The 24,353-nt window shown below is 39.2% G+C and overlaps 1 protein-coding gene and 1 long non-coding RNA gene across 3 annotated transcripts; one reads left to right on the top strand and one right to left on the bottom strand.

Moving 5' to 3' along the window:
* Window positions 1-599: 599 nt before the first annotated feature.
* Window positions 600-22,487, top strand: LOC117806041. 2 transcript variants are annotated; one of them, XR_004629587.1, is made up of 4 exons: window positions 600-654; window positions 3,943-4,103; window positions 10,673-10,785; window positions 22,389-22,487. It is a non-coding gene; the product is annotated as an uncharacterized LOC117806041 (long non-coding RNA). The 2 variants fall into 2 exon arrangements; XR_004629586.1 differs by lacking the exons at window positions 10,673-10,785; window positions 22,389-22,487 and adding an exon at window positions 5,242-6,079.
* On the bottom strand, window positions 9,133-10,772 carry LOC117806040 (G-protein coupled receptor 151). The gene has a single exon (XM_034674707.1). It carries the CDS (start codon window positions 10,599-10,601, stop codon window positions 9,414-9,416), a length of 1,188 nt encoding a protein of 395 aa, XP_034530598.1. The 5' UTR covers window positions 10,602-10,772; the 3' UTR covers window positions 9,133-9,413.
* Window positions 22,488-24,353: the final 1,866 nt, after the last annotated feature.

Below are 24,353 nucleotides of genomic sequence, written 5' to 3'. Positions count from 1 at the left end.
AAATATATATATTATATATTTTTTTCATCACAAAATTATTCTCTTATTTTTTTGTGGGGCACAAAATTCCTGCTGGGACCCTTGAGCCTGACACAACAACTCAACTACCTTTAATATTTACCTAATAGAATGGAATAGAATAGAATAGCATTTATTTGTCCTTGTCAGGTGTAGATGAAATTAGAAGAGTAATATAAAACAAAATGTCAAATATATACATTTGTTTTATATTATTCTATATTTATATATCAATATAATAATACTGGATTAAATGTAAACATCTATCTATCTATCTATCTATCTATCTATCTATCTATCTATCTATCTATCTATCTATCTATCTATCTATCTATCTGCAGTCTGTAGAGTGTAGTGCCATCTAGTGGTGAGGTTGTAGAATGCAGCTAAATAAATAATATCTGCTTTTCAAACGTTGTCAGATTAAAATAAAATAAAAACAATATTTGAGCAAAAATGTAATTACTCTTAAAATATGAATATTAAAATTAAATATTTAAAAATTATTCATAATTGCTTTGTTCATAAATCTCGCGATAATTTGTCCCCTCTTCTTTTTAAAGGTTATTTAAAAACATGGCGGAGGACTCAATGGAAAAAAACACCTACCTCTCATGATGAAGAGCTCAGTAAAAGGTACCAAACACACAATAACTCTTAATTTCATGTGATTATACACTGAGGGAACCACTTATAGGAAAGTAATACTCAATTTCTGCCATTAAAATCTCTCCAAGTCTGTTACACTGCCTGTTAATAAGGGTAATTCACCTCTCAGGTGAGGCCCAAGGAAGCCATTGAAAGCCAATAGATGGATAAACTGACTTTGAGTGGGATTACTGCTTTATTTTGTGCAAACTCCCATTTTAATATGATTTATTTTGGTTGTATGACTAAAGATAAGCATATTAAGAAATATGGATTAAAGGCACTATGAGGAGTTTTTCACCAGCTGAGAAACAGACTGAAACCAACACTGATGCCTCTTTATGACCTTCAAAAGCAAACAAAACCATAAACAACAACACTGATACCTTCTCTGTTGTCATTTTTAATGCCTTAAACCACTCAGAGGGGGTAGGTGTCAGATCACTTGATTGACATTTGGCTTTAGAAACTCCCTTTTTCGGCTGTTTTCATGGCAAATAATCACATGAGTGATACATCTGGCTGTTAAAAGACAACAGGATGAGGTTTTTGTTGAAAACACTACTTTTGCATGTAGAGAACAAAAGATAAGAGGTATCACTTTGTCCAAAAGGGGGCGCCAAAATTGATATAAATAAAAAGTTCCTCACAGCAGCTTTAAGTAAACACAAGGGAAACTGACAAAATAAAGATGTTAAAGTGACATTTATACACACTGCTTTTGCTAACCTAAAACAATTAAAGAAATTCTACTTCTCAGTGATAAGAGTTCTGTAAGTGAAGTACACAGAGAAAGTGCAAGTATACAATTCACCAAACACTACACAAGACCAACGCTGCAGACTGATGAAAATATCATTTATTTCTCTCTATAGACTCAAATCAGTCAACATGTCAACATGGAGAATCACAACAAAACAGGTCCCAGTTGTCATGCATAACACTGTAAGCTCAGAAAATATCAGACAAACATCAAATACTGGATCCAGTTGCAGACAGGTTAACTCACCTGCTGCATTGTTTTATTGCTTAAACTGGTGTGTCTACAATTAAGCAATCATGTGTTTGTGCACCTGATGGCTGTGTTTAACCACTTGGCTCATAGGTGTGGTGATTTGACAGGCAGTGCTTTGGAATTGCAAGAAAGTGATATACTTCTGTGTCTAATGTATACAAGTGTGTTTAGTGTTTTGTAAATCACTGTGTGTGTTGTTTGGAAAAAGTGTGAGGCTGACTGTTTATGCAGTCAAAAAAACCAAACTGTCAAGACTGTGTTGGATACTTTAACCTGATGCCATACATGACCAACCATGTCAAATCCAACTACCAATCAAATGTGCTTTTATTTAGATTAAATAAAGGCCACACAGTGAACCTAAAGGCCCAGCTCAGTGTCCTGCTTTGCTAAGAGTTCTTTTAATGCATTATATTGCACAGTGTTTATGGTAACAACCTGGCTCCTGACCTCTGAATCATTGCTTTCATATAATCAGTTTTATATTGTTTCTGTAATGTCCTCATTTTGTTGGTTTTATGGTCTCAAAGTGGCACCAAACACCTCCTTATCATAGTCCCATAAGATTCATATTCATAGGCAGTTAAAGTGTGAGGCAACAATAAGCCCAACTCTGCTATAGCCAATAAAACATTAAAGTTACATGATCATATTTGGTGTGTATAAACTATTTTATTGCACCAAAGCAGGAAATGACTGAGCACAATTTGACCATCTTATTCTTCAACAGAAGGTGGCGCCACCTGCTCACTCTCTGAGTCAGCCGGAGTCTATAATATGTGACTGTGTGGTAATGTTAATGTAAGTTAATAACATGGACAGTGTCCCAGTGATCTGAATTACTGGAGGATTATGGGTAAGGATAATGGCATCAGAAGGCGTGTTTGCTCATTATATGGCTTTTCTGTTAAACAGGGATTACATTTATTTGATTGTAAAGATATTTGAGGATTATGTGCTCTTCATTGTGTCTGGAAACACTTAATGTATTATTGCATTACACATGTTTAATGCTTTGTGGAAGCCAGACTGAAAATTAGTTCTCCCAAGCTGAGTTGTATTTGTGATTTAACCTTCTTTTTTATGCTCGTTGAATCAAATCTCTTAAATTAACTGTAGCTTTTTGTGCATCTCTACTTTCCTACAGTCTGTGATATTAAAGGGATATTTCACCTACATGAGGATGAGTTTTCTCAGCCTGTGAAACCATTAAAATAACTTTACTGTTGCTCTAACATGATGCAGGCAAATTAAATGTTTCCCACTTGAGTTTTAAGAAAAGATGCAACGTTCCCTCTGTATTTTCATGATGCACTTGACAGCAAGAAATACATCATCATATTTCACACATGACTGACAATGTTTGCTCAACAAGCAGCACTGTTTTTTTTCCTGTCAAAAAAATCTGTCTGCCTGGAGTTTGTTGTTCTGTCTGACTCAATCAGCCTCAACGCTGTCAGCCTCACATCAAAACTACAGATTATTTTAACTCAACATTTTAGACCTGAGGTGTCACATCTTGAGAAAATACTCCAAACAGAAATCATCTAAAGCCTGAAGGCAGCATACTTTTAGCAGTAGCGTATCCCAAACTGTGGTTGTGGAGTTAAAAGACGCATTAAAGGTAGCATAAAACAAAAGGATGACATCAGAGTGCATTATGGGAAATGTAGGAAACGGCGGCTCTGAAGCTTGACCTGCAGAAGAGACTAAAAACCAGTCTGTCATCACGTCAGATGATTATGTTTTGAGCTTATTCATGTTGTTATTCTGCACTACTCCTCCCATGATTCAACTCCAACCATCAAACTAAACATGAGGGTGCTCCTCCTCCTTTTCTCTTTTCCTGCACATAGGTGGAGCTCTTGTCTACTCAGCAGTAAAATGTGAAGCATATCACTGCAGGAGGATTTTCCCTGGAGAGCTAGAAGATGATAGGTGTTTAAAAAACCAAATCTGAGCTAAAAATAGTTGTTAGTATGCTCCAGGTTTCCTGCAGTCGTGTGATTACTCTGCACAGTTCATTATCAGAGGTTTTAGCATCTCTTACTTTGTTGGTCAGAGATTTAGAAAGTCTTCAAATGTAGCTGTTTAAAAAACAAAAACAGCAAATAGATTTAAATCTTATGTCAAAGCAGAAAAAACAACACCAAACTGTCTTGGTAAAATCCTGACCCTGTAGCTCTTCATGTAGCTCAGGACAAAAACTATTAGTGAGTCCTTTTTGACTCAGTCTGCTTCAAACCTTTCATATCTTACAGGGCAAGAGAAGGAAGGGAACAAATAGAGCCACAGCGACGGCCCGAGGCGGCATCCATCACGGTTGAGTGAGGAGAAAAAACACCATGTGCAGCTCAATAAAAGAGCAGGACGCTCCTCTATTCAGAGGCCTTTAGCTACAAAACCACAGCTCAGCACACGCGTAAGAGAAAAACTGACACACGTACGAATGTTTCAAACGCAGGACTCAGCAGGGATGGAGGAAGAATTCACATGTAGTGGAGTAACAGTCACACTCTGAAGTAGTAAAAATAATAAAGTTAAAGAATAAAATATATTATTAAGGCATGGTGATAAAGAAGAGCAGGAGAAGAGTGGAGGATCAGGAAAGTCTAACTGAGCTTGGTGTGCAAGATGTGGTCTGAGAATGAGGATTTATTTGGAAAAGTGATAAAACCCCTTTGACAAAAGTCACACATCTTAAGAATATAAAGCCACTTTCTTTTCGTACAAGCCACTCTCAGAACCATAGACTGTATAAATAATAGACGTAGTATCCGTGATGTCACCCATCTGTTCCTGAAGCTCTGTTTTGAAGCCAATCAGTGGCAGCAGCCATATTGGAAATGTTGAACTCAACCTAACTTCTGTCAAGGTAGTGTGAGGTGAAGAGGCGGGCATTGAGCCTCCTAGCAAACAGCTACAGTGCTCCCACCTTTCAATCAAGTCAGCTGTGCCTCTCATAATGTAAAACTCATAATCTTAAAATCTTTGAAACTGCAGTGTTATGAAAAAATTCAACCCCCGTACAGTGTGTGCGATAGAGAAATGAGCTATCCAGACTACACTTGTCTTTTGTACCAGGCTGTAAACATGTTTATTTCTGCTGTAAAGATCGCCTCTTTTGAATGGGTGTGTATGTGGTTTGCGGTACTTCCAGAGCCAGCCTCTAGTGGACACTCGAGGAACTGCAGTTTTTAATGATTTCGCATTGGCTTCAATTCTGGCACCCGAAGGTTGCAGCTTGCTCTGAACCCGGTGATGTTTTACCATCTTGGAAATGGAGATGAAACACTCTTTAGGAAATAAATATGAGCTGAGAAGGGAGGTGTTTTTGTCTTCGACTTGGAGAGACCACACTTTAGTGACTCTCTCTGCTGGATATCAGAAAGAAAGTCATTCAACCGTTCCATCAACGATGACAGCCAGACATCTGCAGCTTAGATAAAAACAGGAAGTGTCTGATATAGTGATGAACATCAAGTTTATCCTGGAGCTAAATTCTACACTGTGCATTTGACTCTTTGCTGTAACCTGTAATTTCCTGTGACTACATATAGCCCACCATTTAACCTGCGTGGTGTTGAAGCACGGCGATCCCAGACCCAGATCATAAAAGCGCTTCCTGTTCAGGCAGACACAACCTCAAGGCGCTCAGCGGAGAATCCAGGTCGAGGTTGAGATACAGAGCGATGATGGAGTGTGCTTTCTTTCAGCTGACTTCACGTCCACGTTGCTGGAAAACATCCTCACCATCACACAAAAGGGATGCCCGAGTGTTTGCATTGATTTTCTGAGATGTTAGTGTTAACAGAGATGAAGACGGGGGAATATTTACAGTCTAAGAAGCAATAATAAAGCCTCTTATGTAATGTGCAAAGCAGCTGCAATGTTTGCTTCATTTGGCAATCTGGACTCAATGCTGATGTAGAAGAAATGAAACCGCTCCAGGGGGATGAAGACCATAAGGTCCCATTTCTGAGGGGCGGAGTTAGTGATACACGCCAGCAGAGAAGGAAGAGCTCCCTTTAGTTCATTAAAGCCATCTCATTCATCATTCATTCGGTCCAGGAGCTTCTTCACATCGTAGGTCAAAGGTTATCCGCCTTGTTGAAAGGAAAACAAGCAGATGAACTCTTAACCAAGATCTGAACTCAAGCTAAACCTCACCTCAAAGTGAACTTGTGGGTCAGGCTCAGTGTGCAGAGGGTAGAAGGAAAAACAAGTCTGACATGCCTCCACCTTTGACTCAGATAAGAGGATGGAGCTGATGCAGTAGAGGCTTTAATGTGCATTCTTACAAACAACCAGGAGGGGGCGACTTCTCTGGTTCTTCTCAGTACCTTTGTTTCCTCGTGTTTTTATGATCTCAATCACTGAGGTCTTACACTGCTTCTTTGTTTAACGCATTGAATATCAACATGACTGCAAACAGCGAGATTGACACAAAGACACACAACACATTCAAACAAATACTGACGCAACAACTATATCACTTTGTCTGATTTTATTTGTGCTTTTTGATCCTGAAATGCTTTTTTTTACCTAAAGGGTATTTTTTCCTCATAAGACACTATTTCAACCACTTTTTCTATATCTCTAAGACTGTGCCGCTTTGATTTCCATCTATGGGAGAAAGACTTTCAAATTTTAAATCACAGGCACTGCTCTAAAAGCTGGAAAATGATGCATTTAAAGTTTAAATTAATGTACTTTAAGTCTCTTATAGTACATTAACGTTTCTAGATTTTACAGGAGTTGTCAGGAGGACAAAGTCTTTATTTTTGATAGATGTTCAACCAAGGAAATTGGACCTAAATGTAAGTTCAGAATCTGTTTAGGAGGCTCCACCTCTTGGCCAAAACTTAAACTCATTCATTGTTCAGAATCTGTTTAATCGAGCCAAAGGTCGGTGCACAGGAAGTCAGAGCGGTTTAGGTCACAAGGCAAGATGAACAGGAGCTAACACTGGAGCTAACACAAGGAAAAACAAGACTGCAACCATGACACAAAGGTACAAGACAAACTGGAGGAGAGGGGAGGGAACAACGAGACACAGGTGCAACACATTGAGGTAATCAAGGGATGCAGGAAGTCAGAACAGGAGACATGGGTGAGTATCAAAATTAAACAGGAAACAAGAGGGAATGAAATAAAAGAACTCTTCTGGAGGCGTGATGAATGTGTTTTGCAGACAGGTGGAGGATTAATTTGCTCTCCGATTGATCATGGAGAGAAGAGTTATATCTGTCGTCCGTCGGTGCAGAACTAAAAATACAGTGGAGATAAAAATCCCAGTGACCCGAGGGCAGACATTGGAAGATGTGCTGGTCTATTTCCAATGAATTAATAATGTGCAGGAGCACAATCATGCTGAAGAGCTTTAGAGGCTGTGTGTTTTTTTTTCTCTCTTCAACCTGTAACCTTTCTTTTCACTCAGGCGGGCTAAAATGTCAAATCTGCCGGGGCGTCGGAGCCACGGGCGGCCGCTGCTTTACTGGTAAACACACAGACGACTAAAAGCAGGTTTATTTCCTCAACCCCTGAAAGGTCATGTGTGGAGGTATGGAGATACTGAACATTCATTATATGCTAGATACACCACATCAGGAACAGTGGAACATTTTTAGATACCTAACAAGGCCTGGAGTCTATTTTTAATGTGTTCAAAGTGTTTTTAATTTACAGATAATAAGAATGAACTCACAACTTCTGAGCAGATCTCAGAGTTAGTTACTCTGAAAAATCCACATCTCCTCCTGTGGCCACTCTTAACTAGATGCTGCTGTGTAAACATTTCAACTGGAAATTTAAGATGGCAGAGCTTCAAAATTGTAAGATATTTCTTAGTCATAGTGATCTAAGATTACTTCAGTATGCAATGTACAGATATCGAGATATTTCAACATTATCTTGTACTTTCTTCTACTTTTTGACATTTCAGGGGCATTGAATAAGTAAAATAACTTGAATAAGTAAAAACTGTATTTACTCAGCATGATTAACAAAACACTATGTAATCAAAAAAACTACTCATGATGTTGTGTTACATTGGAACAAGCTACCCTGGAGAATTTGAAGTAAATTCATCACATCCAGTACCAGCTGCAACCTGAAATACTTTAACAATTTGCTCATAAAATAAATAAAGTTCTGCACTTTTATTTTGGTGCTTCAATGCATTTGAGCTTTTACCAAGCAGCAACCTTGAATGTTGAAAACAGAAGCCAGCAAAGAAGTGCAAAAACTGCAGTTCCTCAAGTGTCCACTTGAGGCTGTCTTCAAAAGCCAAGAAATCCCCATTAGGTCCCATGTTAAAATGCAATTTTTTACAGCAGAAATAAACATGTTTACAGCCCAACTCAGAAGACATTTTTGGGGTTTGAGGCTCATTTTTTATCATGCATCTGTTTTGATTTTATTTGGACTATAGAAGAATATATATACATTTGCATAATTAGGGGCATCGCCAAGTTGACGGACTAGTGGGAACTTTGTAGTAGTTTGCTGTGAGGCTCCACCTCTTGGCCAAAACTTAAACTCAGAATGGATAATATCGCTGAGACAATGTCAATATTTCAAATATTCATTGTATCCTTAAAGCTTCTGTGAGGAACTGTAAGATCACGTTGAGTTTGGCGCCCCCTGTGGCCACAGTGGTACATCTTATCCCACGGCTGAACTCGTCCTGTACTTTCAGAAGTACTGTTCTCTGATTAAAAAAAAATAAGAAGTCATACCGCTCACCTTAAACAGATAAACACATCACTCATTGTAAATATTAGTCATGAAAATTCCAACAGGATGATTCTGCAGAAGGCTATCGACCACTTCCTGATTGATTACCTGGCTGTGATGGTTACAGACATTTAAGATACATTTATAGAAACTATCAGCCCTGTTTGCTTTTGTAGGTCATAATGAGGCATCAGTGTGAATCTCCATCTTTTTCATGACCAATAAAAACTCCTCACAGGAGCTTTAAGTAGAATTTTAAGTGATTACTTTTACCTGTAAATTGTGTTTCTGCACTTATTTTCCATAAAACAGCACTTCAGTAACATTTAATGAAGGTTTTTCTTATTAAAGGGAAACTATAACTTCACATAGTGCACCTTTATGGCATATTTTGGATCCACTTTGTTAGTGAGACTCTGCAGGCACTAATGCTGCAGAAAACTACACCAACATTCAGCAGTTTTTTTTATCACAGCACCTACAAAAACATGCTGCTCTCACTGAGATATTATGATTGAATCCGACCTCCCACGTGCAGCTGGATTAAATGTGATTTAATATGGAGAAATGATCTGTGTTTGCACAGTGCACATCAGCTCATAACCTCCTGAATTAAATGGATTGACGAGGTCTGATGCTGGGATTGTTTTTTCAACCATCATTAATGAAATGTTTTGATGGACTTGGCAGAGAGAAAAAAACCCAGAGCAGTCCATATTTGAGAAGGTTTTAATATTTATGCATCAAACACACAATCAGTATAAGCTCAGTGTCATGGATATTTACAGTGGCATCATTTTTTACTATAAAGGGGATTCACTGGCAGAAAGTTCTGCAGGCAAGAACGAATAAAAGTAGATAGAAACATGTTTTACATCAAAGTGATTTAATCTAATGAAGCTCACGACAGCACACAGGTCAAAGAGGGTCTGCACTGCGGGTCAGTGATCTAACAACCAGCTGAGAACAACTCCTGCTATAAAAAAAGACACTTTCACAACATCTTCTCCTCTCTCTCCCACGGAACCGGGTCCTGCTCCTCCTCCACTTGCGTATTCCTGCGCCCTGTCCAAAAGTGCTCCACGTCTGGGATGGTCTTTTCCTTGTCCACTGAGAGCGCGTTGGGGACTGCGTTGGGGACTGCATTGGGGACAGTGTTAGGGACAGCGTTGGGGACAGTGTTGGCTCCCACTTCTGCTCCATTCCCCTCCGTTTTGGGACACTTGTTGTTGTTGTTAGGGAGATGCTTTGAGCCTCTGCAGGTCACAATGAACCAGATGGTGATAAGCCCCTGGCGCACGTCGTCGTACATGGTCATCAGGATCACTGGAGACAGGGAGCTGCATGCGTAAAGGAAGACTTGCGCGAAGATGATGAGACCCACAGGTGGTTTATTGTAGCCAAGTCTGATCCAAGTGAAAGTCCCCCACTCTGGCAGCAGCATGAGCCCCAGTGCGCCACTCAGACACAGTAACACCAGGGTAACCTTGCTCTGGTGCTGCGGGTTGGGTGCGTGGTTCACTGCAGCGTGGAGGGTTTTTGTGTAGTACGCAGTGGTGAAGATGACTGGCACGAGGAAGGTTGCTGTGGGGTAAATCTTGTAGAACACACTCATGAAGTCAGACGCACACACTGGCATTTCAGAGACGCAGATCTTGTCCCGTCCTCGTGGCACCACAGCAGCGAAGAGCATCTGAGGAAGAGGGAACATCATGGACACGACCCAAATGAACGCCAGGGCTCCGTGGATCCACGTCGGGCTGGACAGGGGCCCCGATGCAGAGCTGGGGGCCAAAGTGTGTTTGGCTCTGGTCGTGGCTGCAAGGATTAAAGTTTTTGCAACCACGCACGAGTGCTGGAACCAGTCCGTGGTGCTGCACACAAAACTCCCAAGGGTCCAGGTCTGCTTGTAGTAGGTGACGGCGCGCACGGGGGCGCACAGCAGCAGGATCACCAAGTCTGTGGAAGCCAGAGAGGCGAGGAGGGCTTTCACCTCGGAGCCCTTCCCGTTCCTGAAGTCACGGATGAAAATCAGCAAAACGAGCAAATTCCCAACAGCTCCAGAGACACAGATCCCGATGAGGATGACAGGCAGGGCTGTTCTGGTGTCCTCCCCCTGGAGAAGTTGAACTCCTCCAATGAAATCAAAAAAGGACACATTTGCTGGTCGATCAATATCCATGTCTTCTCCTAAAGTTCCTGCTCCAGACTTCAGTGTGTTGTGTCTGTACTGAGTTCCTCTGTCCTCCTCAGATTAATGATCCACGAGAGGAGAGGATGTGGAGGAGCTGTCCAGGGCGCCGCGGTGCTGAAACGCTGCTAATGGGGTCGTGATCGCATCAGCAAGTGGGTGAGCAGGCTGGCAGGTAGGCTATTTCAAGTGCTGCCATTTAGCGTCGTCAAGCACTCACGTCACTTCATCAGTGTGGCTGCGGGCTGCAGTCAGCCCAAATGTGAGCGCAGCGGGATGGGATTTACATTTGAGGCTTCAGAGGGATCACTGCTGGTGTGTCACAGGTATCAAAGTGACGGAGTGTCTGTAAGGTCTCTCTTTAGATTAGAAATATAGATGACATGAGAAGCTTTGATTTATACTGGAGAATAAACTGCGTATAGTGCAGCCATGTTTGAATAAAGATAATCCTGCAAAGTATGAAAGGTTTAAAGACATGCAGAGGAGGTAAACAACCTTTTAATACATTTTTATTTAAACTTAGAAAAAAAACACTAAACATGTCAACTGACTTTAGCTCTTAGAGGTTTATTAATATTTTTTGGCTCTCTTTGCACCCCACCCTGTTTACATGACAGTTAAAGTTGCTTTATGAGACTTTTGCATTGAAATAAAAAGACTTTTTATGACAGAAAATAAATGTTAAACTTGTATGCAACAAACAAACATTTAGTGCAGTTCAGTACGATGAGGTTTATCAGTGTTAGATGCTGACTCGGTCCTGTATGACAGGGGTTCCCAAACATTTCACTCCACGACCCCCAAAATAAAGGTGCCAAAACACTTGCGACCCCCACTGTCCCTCAAAGTGATTAAATGTGGCTTCATACCTCATTTAGCTAGTCTGTGTTCCCTGTGCTTCTGATAATTAACCTGCTTTTTTAAATGTACTGTCACTAACCTTAACTCTTGCCCTAACCATTCTGGGGCCTCTACTATTCAACATCTACATGCTCCCCTTAAGTCAGATAATAAGAAACAACCAAATAAAATACCATAGCTATGCAGATGACACACACATTTACATCACCATATCACCAGGGGATTATAGTCCCATACAAACACTGAGTAAATGCATTGAACAAATCAATGACTGGACGAGCCAGAACTTTCTTCAGTTAAACAAAGAAAAAACTGAAATGATTGTTTTTGGAGCCAAGGAAGAAAGGTTAAAGGTTACTGCTCAGCTCCAATCTGCAATGATGAAATGTTCAAACCAAGCCAGAAACCTTGGTGTAGTCTTAGACTCAGACCTCAATTTCAGCAGCCACATTAAGACCATTACAAAGTCTGCCTACTATCACCTTCAGAATATATCAAGGATTAAAGGACTCATGTCTCAGCAGGATGCAGAAAAACTCCTCCATGCATTTATCTTTAGCAGACTAGACTACTGTAACGGGGTCTTTACAGGACTCCCTAAAAAGTCCATCAGACGGCTGCAGCTCATACAGAATGCTGCTGCTCGAGTCCTAACAAGGACCAAAAAAGTAGACCACATTACTCCAGTTCTTAGATCTCTACACTGGCTTCCTGTCTGTCAGAGAATAGACTTTAAAATCCTGCTGATGGTTTATAAAGCACTGAATGGTTTAGGCCCAAAATACATTGCTGATCTGCTACTACTTTATGAACCACCTCGACCTCTGAGGTCATCAGGTACTGGTCTGCTTTCAGTTCCTAGAGTCAGAACGAAACATGGTGAAGCAGCGTTTAGTCATTATGCTCCACATATCTGGAACACACTACCTGAAAGCTGCAGGTCTGCTCCAACTCTCACCTCTTTAAATCAAAGATTAAGACTTTCTTATTTACCTCTGCCTTCCTATCTTAGATTATTTTAACCCACTTTAAATTAAAATTTTAATGTAATTTTTAATATATTTCTAACTTTCCTTTTCTTTTCTGTTTTATCATATTTGTCATTTTAATTATGTTCTTTTATGCCTGTCTGAATGTTTCCAATGCTTTTAATGTGTTAATGTAAAGCACATTGAGTTGCCCTCGTGTATGAAATGCACTATACAAATAAAGCTGCCTTGCCTTGCCTAACCTCAGGAGTCATCTGGCAACAAAGGAAGGCAGAAATAACCTTTAAAAAAATATATTTGCAAGGTTTTATTTCAAATTTAGCGACTATTTTTATAATGTTTTCACAATAATTGGTAATTTATGCCATTTTAGATTATTAAAAAAAAAATGTTCTGGAAAACATCTTCCTGACCTCCACTAGTGTCTCGCAACCCCCCAGTTTGGGAACCCCTGCTGTGTGACTCCTTGCTGATGATAGCTAACTTTACCAAGGTTGCTTTTATTCAATATGCTCCAATATCCACAGTCTAAAATGCAGCTGTTCATGTTTTGAAGTGTAGATACATGTTTTTTGTATTAAGTTGAAACACTTAAATGACTTAAGTAAGTAAAAAAAGATACTTTTGGTAATGTTCAAAAAGTATTCTATGGAAGTCCTAAGCGGACATGCATCCATACTCGTTTGTCACTCTGTTTTTTTCGCCATAATGAGTTGATTTTAGTTGTTTTCCTCAAGTTGTTGGTTTAACCTCATACAATCATAATTTGTCTCCCCAGAGATTCAAATTTACAAATCAAACATAGATATAAGCTTTATTTACGTCATTAGTTTGGGCTCTGAGCACACCATTGAACTCTCTCTGGAGCTGCAGCGCGAGCTCGATAATCTTCCATCTCTTCAAGTAATGGCATATTTAAATCACCAGGACTTCATGTTGGTGATGTTTACATTTATCTAAACTAGAATCCTTCCCTTTACGCCGTAGCCCTCCCAAAAGTACACCGTCAAGTCTCAACACTAAATATTAACCTTCTCCTTAACTTCCTAAGACCACTTTATCCCCAGAGAATCAGGATAAAAGTGTCCCAGGTGTGAAAACAGTAAGCAGGCGTTAAATGAAGGGGAAAAAACAGGTTTAAGTTGAAATAAGGAGGCGTCATGAATACGTTGACTGCTTCATGTTACAGTAGGGATAATTCCCTGTTGACTTTCAGTAACAGTTGTGATACTTTGATCTGTTTCTGCTTCCCTGTGTGGACTCTGTTTATCTGATGTCAGCTCACATCTATGACATTCACGCTTTTAAAGTCACAGGTCTCCTCGCAGCATACTGTACGTCAGTAGAGATTACACGGCATGAAGTGACATGCCAAAAGCAAAAAAAAAAAAATTCATAGTGATAACACTTTACATACGCCATTTGGTGACACCAGACTGCTCTGCGTGTTGCTCGTATGATGATTCTTCGAGGGTTTTATGGTTAGAGAGGAAGGATGCTGAAACAACCTCCATGTTTATCATCACAGGGAGATCAAACTGAAAGGATAAGACAGTCAAATCAGAAGGTTGAGCATGAAGTTAAACTTCCACTTTAAGGAAGTGTTAATCTTTGTCAAAGCAACAATTTTACTTTGACAGTTCAATGAAATCAAGAAGTAGATACAGTCAGTCAAAGAATCTGATAAATACAGGGATGAATGAGAATAAAAATTTAGTAAAAGCTGCAGGTAAAATGTAAAAAAGTGTAGAGGGAACATACTCTATGTTCTATTATCAACAAAGACCAAACATCAAGACCAGGTCAGATCCAGTCCCATCTTACAGACAGGACTTAGTCTGATCTCATCTTAATCCACCATGAGCAGAGCACTTTGCAGCATTTAGCAAGTTACAGTGGCAAGGACAAACTTCCTTTAACAGGCAGAAACCTCCAGCAGGACCAGACTCATGTTAGACACACATCTGCTGAGACCGAGTTGGAGAGAGGGATAGAGGGAGATGAAGAGAGAGAGAGATGATAGTGGAGAGAGGGATAGTAGTAGTTCTAGGAGCTGGAGTCCTTCTTTAAACTTCCTTTAACAGGCAGAAACCTCCAGCAGGACCAGACTCATGTTAGACACACATCTGCAGAGACCGAGTTGGAGAGAGGGATACAGGAGAACAAGAGAGACAGATAGTAGTAGTTGTAGCAGCTGAAGTCTGACACATCCATAGGAAGCAGGTCGTCTTGGTCAGAAATTCAGAGGAAACTACGAGACAAGGGAGCACAGGGACTCCAGAAAGGTGAGGTAGAAACCTTGAGCAGGACCAGACTCATGTTAGACACACATCAGCTGAGACCGTGTTGGAGAGAGGGATAGAGGGAGAATAAGAGAGAGATGATAGTGTTGAGACGGATAGTTGTAGTTGTGGCTGCTGGAGTCTGGGACGTCCACCGAGATCCAGAGGAAACTACGAGACAAGGGAGCACAGGGACTCCAGAAAGGTCAGGCAGAAACCTCGAGCAGAACCAGACTTATGTTAGACAGACATCTGCTGAAACCGTGTTAGAGAGAGGGATAGAGAAGATGAAGAGAGAGATGATAGTAGTAGTTGTAGAAGCTGGAGTCTGGCACGTCCACCGAGATCCAGAGGAAACTACGGGACAAGGGAGCACAGGGACTCCAGAAAGGTCAGGCAGAAACCTCGAGCAGAACCAGACTTATGTTAGACAGACATCTGCTGAGACCGTGTTGGAGAGAGGGATAGAGGTCGAAGAAGAGAGAGAGATGATATGGGTGAGACGGATAGTAGAAGTTGTAGCAGCTGGAGTCTGGGACGTCCACAGAGATCCAGAGGAACCTACGAGACAAGGGAGCTCAGGGACTCCAGAAAGGTCTATGGTTAGTAACTTTAATGGGGTTGCATTGTCTTTGTAAAACTCCATTCATCAAAAGCAAATATAAAATACTATGGGAAGTAGACGGCATGTGAGGCAACTTTCAAAACCTAGCTACAGTAAGTACTTGTGGGAAGCGCTCTGAAATTGAGATCCTGAACGCCATCAGTGGACACAGGCCCTAAGTCAGTTCCTCAGTCGACCCACTCAAGTAAAAAAAAGTCTGGATCTGTTCCTAACCCTGTTACATTAAGCACCATGAAGCCATGTAACATGCGAGTGATGCTAACCCAGTAGAGCGACATAAACCAGGACTTCAGAGATTGAAGACAAGAACAGTGAAGTGTTCTGCACATCCATACGTTTACATGTAGCTTTGATATAAATGCAAAATCATAGAGTAGGTGGTTGTAAACATTCCTCTGTGGCTTTTACTGCAAGCTTTGATGTCATGTCCTGCCTCCGGTCATCTCAACCACTTGTCCAACAGGGAAAACTTTACGCTGTGGGGGTCGTGTGAATAAGAGACTTAGGTAAATTTCAGCGACAGATCTCATGAAAGGGTCGAGAACTGTTCATGCGTGCACATGTGACAGAGGCTCTAGAGATGTTTCCAAAGCTTTCCTCTGATTCAAGTATGAATAAATCAAGAGAAAAATGACATTTCAGGCTCATTACGCGTCTAACACAGTGACCCTGATGCATAAGTGCATGAAGCAGACCCCGGCGCAGAGCGAGGTGTGTTTACTTGACTTGTGGAGCATCCGGTTGATGAAGGGGAGGGGGGTGAGGGGTGAGGGATGAGGGGGGGAGCGGCTGGTGGCGGTGATGGGAAGGGGGGGGTGGTATATCTAGAGGTGAGGGTGCCCACTCAAATGCTGTCACCTCCTCTAAGAGGGCTGGTTGCTAGGAGACCGGAGGCACCATCGCAGTATGGGGTTAGGAAGATGTGAGGCGTCATGAAGCACTGTGAGATATACGGTCGGATAGAGGCGCTTTAAAGAGACTCTGGAGCCTCAGATCTAATGAATGAATCGTTACAGCGGAGTGATTGCAGACAGGAAAAGCAGACTTAGGGGGTATTCAGAGTGATGGTATAATAGCACAAGCAGGGGTCTGCAGTAATCAGGGATAATTGATATGTTACGGACAGCGTAAAGCTAAGAATAAGAATCCGTGTCAGCTGCCACTGAGCTGCTCTTCAGAAAACTAAAGATAAATGTTCTCCCAGAGATTCACCCGCTGTACTTTTCTGCTTGACTCCACATGGCAAGAGCTGGAACATATTTATATTAGTGTAGGACTAATGAGAAACAGCACTTCTAATGCAACAAAATTAAACAATATTGTGACACTAATGAAAATATGTAGGTTCATCTAAACCTCAGTAAAAGGAAGGAAACAGGGAAACACATTTTTTATTTTTTGGTATTTATCTGATTGTATTTAATTAATTTAATTGTAATGATTCTATTTATTTTTCTGACTATATTTTATTATTTTTTATTCTAATGTTTTATTTTATTTTCTGATATTTATCTACTTGTATTTTCTTTATTGTAATTATTTTATTTTGTTTTCTGCTATTTATCTGATTTTATTTGATTAATTTAATTGTAATTATTTGACTTATTCTTCTGATATTTTTCTGATTTTGTTTTATTGATTTTTATTTTAATGTTTTATTTTATTTTTCTGTTATTTATCTTATTTTATTCTATTGATTTTATTGTAATTATTTTATATTGATTTTCTGTTGTTTATCTGATTTTATTTTCTTGGTTTTATTTTATTTTTCTGACATTTATTTGATTTGATTTTGTTAATTTTATTGTAATGATTTTATTTTATTTTTCTGTTATTTATCTGATTTTATTTTATTGATCTTATTGTAATAATTTTGAAAGTATTTCATATTGCTTTCCTCTATCTTCTTTTAGCATTATATTATCTGACCTATTTCTGTTGTTTTCTGTGTCTTTGTTATTGTTGTTGTTATTGTTGTTGTTTTATATGAAGCACTTTGGGCAGCATGTTTGCATGTATGAAATGTGCTTTATAAATAAAAATGAGTTGAGTAGAAATCATTGCAATCTCTCTCTGAGACAAATCAACTTTAATTATTGAGCACATTTAAAAAGAACCATATCTGACCAAAGTGCTTCACAAAGTTAAAAGGCACATCAAGAAAACAACAATACATAATCTAATGTTAAAATCTGTTGGGATAATACAGGAAGGTCAAAAAAAGAAGAGAGTGTTAAGCTGTTCCACAAGTTAGAGGCACTCCTGGTTTTGACCTCTTTGCTCTGGAGTATGAACATGGAGGATTTCAGCTCGGGGAAGCAGTGCCGGTCCATTAAGGGCTTTAAAAGTCACCCACGGCTTTCCTCTGGATACACCCCTGATCATTTAGTCAAATAGTCTCTGTGACTCAGGACTCTGTGGTTTAATATCAGGATGTTCATTACCTTAAAGAAAGCTTGTCTAAGTGACAGTATAGCTAGTGATCCAACAACTGAATCTAAACTTTGTTTACATGCATGAATATTCAATTTTTTGGTATTAAAGCTTATAATATACACAGTAAGCTGTATCCTTAGTTAGTTAATGAAGACCAGGAATCCAAAATTCAAGTAACATCCGGTTGACTTATTGTGATGTGTTGTGCACAAATGGTGAAAGGATTTTGTTAAAACAGAGACAATAGAGCCATTCGGGGAATTTGCTTCATTCAAAATCTCCCACCTCAATATATTTCAGCCAAAGCCGGGCTCTGCAGAGTCTCACAAACCTGCAGCCATGACAGAAATCCTTTAGTCCCTTTCTTGATGAATGAATGAATAAATTCACAACCCCTTTATGCATTTCAGGAGGAAAAACAACTTAAGGCCGATCTTCTCCTCATGAGGTGTTATCATCCTGCCAGACATGATTGCTGTTATCCTCTGAAAGATGCATTAATGTGCTGTAGAATCTACCATTTGTCACTTTAGAGAATACATCTCGCAGCTTGATCTCGCAGGGATGACAGAGTTCCTTTTGATTCATACCTGCGCCTACGTGCACTGTCTGCTTCTCAGACTGTAATTGTGTGCCTTATTTGTGAGAAACAACCCTGACCAGCTGAGAAGCCAGAGAAAATGCTTTCCCTTTCTGCTTTTTCTCATGTCTGAACCAAAGCACTCCTGCCTAGACTGAATCAGTATTGTGTGAGAGTTGGATCCGTCACATTCCCCTGAGGCTTTCACAGAGCCGGAGACGGAAAGAAATATCAGTAAAAGAATATGATGGAGAGAAAGGGAGGGAGGGGGAGGACATCAACAAAAACCCTAACACTCTGTAAGATCTGCAGTAATGTTCCCTCCAGAGCAGAAACAAAGATAAAGTAGTTTCTGACCACAGGGATGCTAACCTTGCCACGTCACATTTCTGTCCCGAGTCCCTCGATGCAGAAAAGCTTTCACAGTATCAAAGAAAGGTTTTTTTTATTTGTCATTAGCATCATTCAGAGAGATCAAAAGGTAAAAAAAGGTCTCCCCAGGTAACCGCACACACAGGCCGTGTTATCACAGCCTCTCCTTATTGATGTTATTGCTCTGAAGTGGAGAAGCGATTAGCAATTGGTTGTTGATGTTTGCGACCCTCTTTTGCACGAAGAACTGTCTGCTTTTAAGCTCCACCGCCACCGCCGCCACCGCCGCCGTCAAACAGAGCCTGAGATAGCACAGAGATGACATGGAGATGCTCCTATAGGTGTCAAGATTGACAGTTACCACAACAACCTGTGGATGGAAAGCACTCCACTCGCAAAGCTGCTTCTGACAGTTATCTCCAGTTTACACAAGAGAGAAAAAACCTTTACAGGATGTGTGACAGAGTTATTCAGACTCTAATCTCTATTTCTCTTTCTGCAAAAAAATGTAGAATGTGAAGGCAGGGTCTGGATTTAAAGTGCAGGAAATGTTTCTAAGTTGTTTGTTGTTTGAGTACTGCTGACAAATCATGTATCAGCAGGGTTTGGTGTTTGCAGGAAAGGCAAGTCTGTTTGGAGAGAAAGAACAAGCAGAACATGATCCACCTCAGTGACATCCCGGCTCACACTGGTGGCAAAAAGTAGACATTTATGAAGACACTCTGTGCTATCAGAGAGTTTCAATCAGACCTCCAATAATAAAGTACATTCTATTCTATTCAACAAAAGAGCGACTCTGCATCATGATGTTATTTCAGCAGACTTCAGCCTAGTTAATAACAGTGAATCATAAGAAACCTTCCAGCTTCCAGTGAAGCCTCTACTGTATGTAACTATTTACAGTGAAACTGAGACTCATTAGAAACAGATAGATGGTTGCTGGTCTTGGGAATGTAATTAACTTCAAAGTAACAGTTTATTTCTGCATGAATTACAAGACATTTGGTTTCTATCTAGAGTGAAGCTTCTGTGAAACTTACTATTTACAGTGAAACTGAGACTCATCATTAACAGATAGATGGTTGCTCGTCTAGGGAATGTAATTAACTACGAATTTACTTTGTATTGTTTTTATGAATTACAAGACATTCTGTTTTTAGCTGCTAGAGTGAAGCCTCTATGTAAACTACAATTTACAGTGAAACTGAGACTCATCAGAAACAGGTAGAGGGTTGCTGCTCTAGTGAATGTAATTAACTACAAATTTACTCTGTATTTTCTTTATGAATTATGAGACGTTTGGTTTCTAGCTAGAGTGAAGCTTCTGTGAAACTTATAATTTACAGTGAAACTGAGACCAGGAACAGATAGAGGGTTGCTGCTCTAGGAATGTAATTAACTACAAATTGACTCTGTTTCATTTTCATTATGAATCATGAGACGTTTTGTTTCTAGCTAGAGTGAAGCATCTGTGAAACTTATAATTTACAGTGAAACTGAGACCAGGAACAGATAGAGGGTTGCTGCTCTAGTGAATGTAATTAACTACAAATTTACTCTGTATTTTCTTTATGAATTATGAGACGTTTTGTTTCTAGCTAGAGTGAAGCATCTGTGAAACTTACAATTTACAGTGAAACTGAGACTCATTAGAAACAGATAGAGGGGTGCTGGTCTTGGGAATGTAATTAACTTCAAAGTAACTGTTTATTTCTGCATGAATTACAAGACATTTGGTTTCTATCTAGAGTGAAGCCTCTGTGTAACTTACCATTTACAGTAAAACTGAGATTCATCATTAACAGATAGATGGTTGCTGGTCTGAGGGATTTAATTAACTATGCATTTACTCTTGATTTTCTTCATAAATTACATTCAATTTGGTTTCTAGCTAGAGTTAAGTGCACTGTGTAACTTACAATTTACAGTGAAACTGAGACTTATTAGAAACAGATAGAGGCTTGCTGGTCAGGGGAATGTAATTAACTATGAATTTAATCCGTATTTTCTTTATGAATTACAAGAAATCTGTTTTTTTAGCTAGAGTGAAGCATCTGTCAAACTTATAATTTACAGTGAAACTGAGACCAGGAACAGATAGAGGGTTGCTGGTCTAGGAATGTAATTAACTACAAATTGACTCTGTTTCATTTTCATTATGAATCATGAGACGTTTTGTTTCTAGCTAGAGTGAAGCTTCTGTAAAACTTACAATTTACAGTGAAACTGAGACTCATCAGAAACAGATAGAGTGGTGCCTGTTGTTGGGTGTAATATACCAATAAATGACGGTGTTTATTTTCCATGTAAGTCACTGGAAAATCAATCTCTATCCAGGGTGAAGTCTCTGTGTAGCTCACATCTTACAATCAAACTGAGACTTTTTTAAAAAGTTATATTTTGGGGGAGACAGGAAAGGTGGGGAGCAGAGAGTGGGGTAAGACATGCAGCGAACGGTCGCGGTCGGGAGTCGAATCAGCGACCTCTGCGATGAGGACTGTAGCCTCTATATTCAGGGCACTTAGACCACAAGGCCACCAGCGCCCTGCAATGAAACTGAGACTTACAAGGAACATGAACAGATGCTGGTCTTGGGGATGCAATAATCTGAATAGTAACCTTTTATATCTGAAAAAACAGCTGTTTGTTGAATTGCTGATTTGAGTTGCTAAGTTGGCTGTCATCCTCAGAGGTATTTATTGTTGTCAGATGAGAGCGGATGGATTTGTTCGGACAGCAATGATGGAATGCAAAAATAAGGCAACAGTACTAACAATATATTGTACTTGATTGTTTAGAGAGAGAACAAATTGCTATTCGAGGACAGAGAAAAAGGGCAAGGAACACTTCATTACATTTTCATGGGCAGCACTCGTTTATCTGCTTCTGGTGAGTCTCAGTTTCACTGTAAATTATAAGTCACACAAAGGTTCCCTCTGGCTAACTTTAGCTGTATATGAACATGGAAAAGAAACCAATTTTCTTGGGTTTATCAGGTCTTAAGTTTGTTGAAATAACAACAACATGATGCAGATTTGTGAAAAGTAAATATGCAAGCTTGCTCAGGTTACTGCTTTTCAACTTACTGGTGTGAATATGATATTTATGTTACATTTAGCATCCAATTTATCCATGAAATAGATATCAGTGCATGTGAGTAGGCCTAAACAATTATGTGTTCATGCTGTCAAAACATTGTGACAGTCGTCATGCTCCAGACAGACCATAAACTCCACACATTTAACTGTAGTGATTCCCCTGCTAGTGAGAATCATTCTTTGTTAGATTGAGCTGCAGGAGACATCATTATCTCCACCGCTGTTTTGTTCATTTGTTTCAGGCTCCATGCAAAGGGATAAATGACTCCCTTTAGCAAAAGGGCAGACTCCCGCCTGCAAAACAGCAAATAATTAATGTCAGACGTTTTTTTATAGTATGCGTACGGGAGGGGGAGCGGATGGAGATGTGAGCTTTTTCCCTTTTTTTTTTTTCTGTCTTTAATTATAAATACATAAAAAGCAACAGACTGCCTGGAAACAGAGCCGATACTGTATTGATTATGAGCTTATGAAATTACTTTCATCATCTGCTTTTTAATGATTCATTGTTTTTACTCTTCTTTTTATGCAGATGAATGTTACTGCTGTGCTGCTTCCTGCTGGGCCTCCCTGCTGACTGCTGGCATGGACACTGATCGCTTATTGTGTGTCACATTCAGGGTATTTACCTGCTTTTAAATACAAAGAGAGGCAACAAAAAGGCAGTTTAAGATACTTTTATGTAACTTCAGAGCTTAATATGACATTTATCTGATTCATTAGAGGGAAATATTAGAGCTTGCATTCACCACCTTGAGTTTACACCTGTAGTTACTGCACAGATTAACATTTTAAATGGTAATTTGCTATCAAATTAGATGAATCAACTTAATAGTATCTCTAATAAGAAGCTTAAAATAGAGATAATAAAGATTTAAGTTCGAATTAGCACATTTTGACACGCTTCAATGCACACATATAAAATATTTAAGACAGATTTTACATTTAACAAGCCTGAAAACTTTAAAAACATGTTGTAATGGTAGTTATTGTAATCATAATATTTTATAACACTTTCACAACAAAATGCAGTGAACAAAATATGCAATTAACTTTTTTAAGAAGCAAAAATATGCTCTAAAAAAGACAAACAATATAAAAAACATGACATAAATCAACAAATATAATGAGGAGAAGTAACATTTGTGTAGTGATTTAAAATGCTGGGTTGCATTATGAATTAAAAATAGGTTTACAATGAATTTAGTTCTGTTTATATACCTCCAAAAGTCACATTTAATAAATATAATACAAGTCAGTTATTCAAATCAACATTTTTTAAAGTGTTGATTTAATGTTTAAGGTTTTCTGACATCAGACACTCTGTGCTCTGTTTGTTGTGAGGGTTTCTGTCTTCATGTAAACACTGAGGATGAAATATAACCTGCAGATAAATACTGATAGCAGAGCGCCACCATGTGACAGAGGAAGGAAAAGCAGAAACTACACTTATCATCAGTCACACTAAACATTTCACACTCTGATGATTTGAAGATGTTTTATATTTGGTATCATCAGTCATCTGTAAAAACTCAGCAGACTAGATATTTAAAATAGGCTAATATTTGTGTGGGTTGGTATCCTTCATATCACATTTCCATCAAAAACTTTTATAATATGATGTTTAAAATAAAAATGCACCACTAATTATGAAGGTAATATTAAGATATTTCCACTTCCTGCTTTAATTCAACATGTATGTATGGTTTGTTGTGGTATATGTTTCAGATTTAATTCCTTATACAGACTCCAGAGCTCTTATTCAAACAGTAGATGGCAGCACATGATTGTTAGAGTTATAATTATGAGGGCTTTAAGCCTCCTCACCACTAGATGGCGCCCTTGTCTGAGTTTTTGTAGCAGATGTAGGATGAAGGTTCTCAGGTTGTGTTTAGTTTTAGATAGATCTACATCACTGCAGGGATTTCCTCCAGTGACAGACATTGATGAAGGGAAACTTATGAAAGCTATTAGTGGACCAGTTTGAGGACTCTATGATCTCTATGATGTGATTAGTGGGAGAACACATGAGCACAGTAAAGTTAAAGGTGTCTCACTAAAGCACCAAATGTGTTCATATCTCCTCCTGAAAGTAAGTCAAAAATATAAGACATCATTTCCTCCTGTTTTTAGAAAGGTAGTCAAAACTTACAGAATCAAGCTGTCAGGGGAAAATTAGCTTAAACAATTCTTAAACAAATTAAAGTTAACATTTCAAGGCCCTTTTCAAAGGATTAAAACCTTTAACAGTCACCATATATAAAGTTCATGGATTGATGGGAGTAAGTCTTGAGAGATGGATAAATAAACTGTTGGTTTGGTTGTTTAAGAACACACACAAATAAATCCACTCAACTATTTTATTCATAGAGCACCTTTTACACAAAAAGTAGCTCAAAGTTCTCTCAAAGGGACAATAAAAGCAAAGTAAAGACAGATCACAAAAAGGTTGTTTGAATAATTTAACATTTGAACACATAATAAGAACAGAAACAGA

This window comes from Notolabrus celidotus, chromosome 22, assembly GCF_009762535.1.
Source record: "Notolabrus celidotus isolate fNotCel1 chromosome 22, fNotCel1.pri, whole genome shotgun sequence".
NCBI classification, from domain to species: domain Eukaryota; kingdom Metazoa; phylum Chordata; class Actinopteri; order Labriformes; family Labridae; genus Notolabrus; species Notolabrus celidotus.
Note: the sequence above shows the minus strand (reverse complement) of the source record. Positions and strands in the feature narration are given on the sequence as shown.